We start from the raw sequence: 4042 nt of genomic DNA on the forward strand, positions 1-4042 counted from the left end.
CAGATAATTCTACTTGGAAACACTCTTACAGATGCATCTAACCACTAAGATAAACAAAATCAGAAAGAATAGGTCCCACTTATTTCCTTCTTGGCCTGTTGGATTAAGGACATCAGGAGCTCAAAGTGGCTTGGGAGAAGTCTGAGCTTCCAGGTCAATGAACTGTTTGTTCTGGCTCCAAACAGGAGCACTGCCCCCACCTGACCACTCACACTGGAATCAAAACTTCTAGGCCAGAAAAACTTAAAATCGTGGAAACAGATAACAATTTTTTTCCCAAGATGTCACTAGGGGTGATAGTGATTGATTGGATTCTTTTCTATTTCCTTTTCTAACACCTGGTGCCTACATCCAAGTCAGGGCTATGGAGAAAAATACTTCCTGGTAAATCCTATCCCATGTTGTCCATTCCACAGAGGAAGTGGCCCAATGTAGTCATTCTGTCATGAAGTAGTTGGGTGGCCAGGCTGAGAAAATGGTGATACCTCTGGGCAGATCTGGCATTTAGTAGCAACTGTAATCAGGTTAAAAGTGAAGACAAATTTTGTGGACATTTACAGGGGACAAACAGATCTTCACATTCTTTGCTCCTTTGCAGATCTGTCCAAATACTTCTTCCAAAATGTCTTTCTAATATTTCTTTCTTTTTTGTGTTTTTATTTTGTCTTCTCTCATACAATCCCATCTGAACATAGTCTCCCCTCCTTCCACTCCACATATATGCACTACTCCTCTGTTTCCCTTCAGAAAAGCACAGGTCTCCTGGGCATATCAAATGAACACAAGATAACAAAATGTAATAATAGTAGGCACAAACCCTCTTATCAGGGCTGGAGGAGCCAACTCAGAAGGAACAAAAGGTTGCAAGATCAGACAAACAGTTCAGAGACTCCCCATACTTCTGCTGCTAGGACTCCCACAAAACCCCTGAGCTAAACAAGCACAGTGTGTACACAAGGACTTAGAACAGACCCAGCAGGCTCTGTGATTGCCTCTTCAGTCTCTGTGAACCTCCATGGACCCTGTTTAGTTGAATCTCTGTGCTCCTTTGACATGATATCTTTGATTCACCCTCCAATCCTGCCTTCTCTTACTTGAGGTTCCCTGAGCTCTATCTAATGTTTGGCTGTGGACCTCAGTATCTGCTCTCATCAGATGCTGGAGAAAGCCTAACTGATGTCAATTGGGCTAGGCATCAAACTATGAGTATAACAGAATTTCATTAGGGATCATTTCACTGAATTTTGTGTGTGTGTGTGTGTGTGTGTGTGTGTGTGTGTTTTGTGTGTGTGTAGGAGTAAGGACTCAGCACAAACTTCCACAGCTGAGCAGAGCTGGATAGACTAAAATAGGATTCTTCAAACAGAAACACCACCAGAATCCACTAACTGATTTTAAAATTTTTATTCATTTGATATTTTATTTGGGTAGGTACTGTCTACAGAGATGGATGTGCCCATGGAGACAAGAGGAGGACTGAAAAAAGGGTCCTCTGCAAGAGCAATAATTGCTATTGCTACTGACTCATCTCTCCAGTCCCACACACAGAGTTTTGAGAAAAAGTCTTCATTCTCTTCTACTTCTCTTGTAAGCAAACATTCATTTTTGTTTGGTCCTTTGCTGAGCCCTTGGTCATATGTTCTTCTCAGTCCAATCCAGACAGGTTTCTCCAAAGAAGCCCTCTTGGGATGTCCATGGGGCCAGCAACTAAATTGAATAGCAGTTTCCAACTCATGAGACAAATTAACAAACCACAAAGTATACCAGTGTCCAGTCTCTACCTCTCTCTAATCGGCCATTCAACACATTAACAGGTGTATTAAATCCTGAACCACCATCTGTCTTTCCCTACTTTCACTGAAAATACTCCAAAAATCCCATAGTCTACCCAGGTGTCATTGGTAGTCTATACTGACTGCTTCTTGGAGACAAGTAGAGGTCATAGCTGACCAGGTTCTAGGATCGCTTCATGCGTTTGAGTGGGGGCTCCAGGAAAGTATCCTGTGCAGAAGACAGGGAGCCATAAGCTTCAGCCACCAAGTGGGGGTATGAGCCCTCCATTATCTTCCAGCCTAAGGTCTCAGAGACCTCAGAAACATGAGCTGTAATGAAATCCAGTGCCAGGGTTTTCAGCTGCCATGAGCTGTGGAGGTCAGCCAGGAAGAGAGTGTGGGCAGCATTCTCCACAGAGAGGTCCCTGCAGAGGGCATCCTCACACATGACCTTCAAACGCTCCAGGCCATACTTGTCAGCAGCTGCCAGCAGAACATCTGCCATGCTTTCCAGGTCTGGTGCCTTTCCGGTGTAAATGAAGTCCATCATTGTCTTAATGACTTGCGGCTCCAGGTCATGGATCTCGACGCGGCTACTTTTGCTCTCCTTCATGTCATGTTGAAACATGGCTCTGAAAACTGGAGAGTGAGCTGCTAAGATGGCCTTGTGAGCCTGAAATTCCTGGCCAGATACCACCAGGCAGCAGTCTGTGAATCGGGAATTTTCCCCCAGCTCTCCTAGCTCATCTGCCAATGTGCAGCTTGGAACCTGCATCCCTCCCATTGTGTTCTGGTCAGAGAGGCTGAAGGAGTCCTGGACCTCGCTCACCTTGCAGAGAAGGATGAACCCATCATCTGCGAGAACCAAAGAAGCATGGGATAAGAGGAAATTTAAAAGGATGAACTTTTTGAATCCCCAGTGCCAGCATGGCAAGAACCTAAAGCCCTTCTGGCTCCCCCACCTTGGATTTCCTTTCCTTCAGTGTTTAAGACTTTGCCCAAATATGACTCTTTAGACAGCTGAGCAACACTAGGTAAACTGACAGGTAATTTACACTTCCTTCATCCACTCCCTTTGGGTTTACTCTCAAACACCATTTGTCATAGGCACTTATTAAGAAAGTTGGGCTTCTAATGTGTTCCCGAATTTCCTCCAGAATAAAACAAAAGCTGCTGATGGTCCACCTGTAGGAGAAATTCTGGATGGTGATCTGTGTGTAATCCTAGCTCTGGGCTATCCTGTCCTCTGACATTTCTCCTGGAGGTAGTTTGAAGGTTCAACTGAATCCAAAATGAGGAACTAGCAATTGTGTTATCTCTACCCTGTGGGACAGAAGAATACACACAGATGTAGATTTTTAGTTTCTGTTTCTCCTCTGTTCCTTCCTCTATGAGTGTGGAAACTTGAGTCTCTGAAATTTTCTATCCAGATTTCAATAGTAGATTCAGAGAAGACAGTCTAGGCTACTAGAGACTGTTAGATCACTCCATTTTTTTCAATAGGTAACTAGTTTTGACCATTAAATACAACTTTTGAAAAATTGGATCATTTTATACACTCATATCAAAAATGTACTTCAGTTCTCCAAAGTAACAGCACATGTACACGGAATCTCTCTGGGTATGAAGGAAGTGGATTTATTAGAATGACTTAAGGCTGCAGTCCCATTAATCCCACATTGGCTAGCCGTGAAGAAAAAGTCCAAGAATCAGGTACTTACTCAGTGCAGGAGGTTGGAAGTGTTGGCTGGTCTTCAGTATATGCTGGGATTCCAAAGAAAAATTCTAACATCAGGGAAGAAATGGACTTGCTGCAAGGTGAGGGCAAGCAGGCAAAGAGAAAGAGCTTCCTTCCTCCATGTCCTTTTATATGCTCCCAAGAAGGGTGTGGCCCAATCTAGGGTGTGTCTGCCAGACTCAAGACTGGATTAAAGGTGTGTGTCTTCAGGCCTTGAAATCAGGGTTAAATGTTCCTGTCTTTCTATCTGTAAATTCATATTCGAAGTGGATTTACCTACTTCAATTTAAGAAAAAAACTTTCTCACAGGTTTGCCCTCCATGTTCGGATTTTTGTTATTCTGTGTCTAATTAAGTTGGAGACCAAAAGTAACCATCACAAGTGTATTTTGTTTATTGTGCTATATGCAGATCCTAAATACTTCTCAATTTAGTCATGTTGACTGTTTAGATGCAGCTTCTCTATACCTTGTATTTTACATTTTTAACTTGTGAGTTCTGTCCTCTTCAAACTTTGAACTTCCATGCTATTC

General features: G+C 43.0%; 1 protein-coding gene across 1 annotated transcript; it reads right to left on the reverse strand.

The window, feature by feature from the left end:
* Positions 1–1956: 1956 nt before the first annotated feature.
* On the reverse strand, positions 1957–3832 carry LOC128106617 (speckle-type POZ protein-like). The gene is made up of 3 exons (XM_052732191.1): positions 3810–3832; positions 2766–2957; positions 1957–2734 (listed from the first exon to the last, which is right to left on the reverse strand). Exons 1-3 carry the CDS (start codon positions 3830–3832, stop codon positions 1957–1959), a joined length of 993 nt encoding a protein of 330 aa, XP_052588151.1.
* Positions 3833–4042: the final 210 nt, after the last annotated feature.

The sequence above is a fragment of the Peromyscus californicus genome, unplaced genomic scaffold (genome assembly GCF_007827085.1).
Source record: "Peromyscus californicus insignis strain IS unplaced genomic scaffold, ASM782708v3 Scaffold_9__1_contigs__length_137607984, whole genome shotgun sequence".
Taxonomy (NCBI): Eukaryota; Metazoa; Chordata; class Mammalia; order Rodentia; family Cricetidae; genus Peromyscus; species Peromyscus californicus.

Bases quoted from the DNA above. Each gene is read 5' to 3' on its own strand.
- LOC128106617 (XM_052732191.1), bottom strand. From the start codon at position 3,832: ATGGAGGGCAAACCTGTGAGAAA. The intron at 2,958-3,809 runs GTTTTTTTCTTA...TTTCTCCTACAG, and splicing joins GAGGGCAAACCTGTGAGAAA to GTGGACCATCAGCAGCTTTT. The intron at 2,735-2,765 runs GTCTTAAACACT...AGGAAATCCAAG, and splicing joins AAGAGTCATATTTGGGCAAA to GTGGGGGAGCCAGAAGGGCT.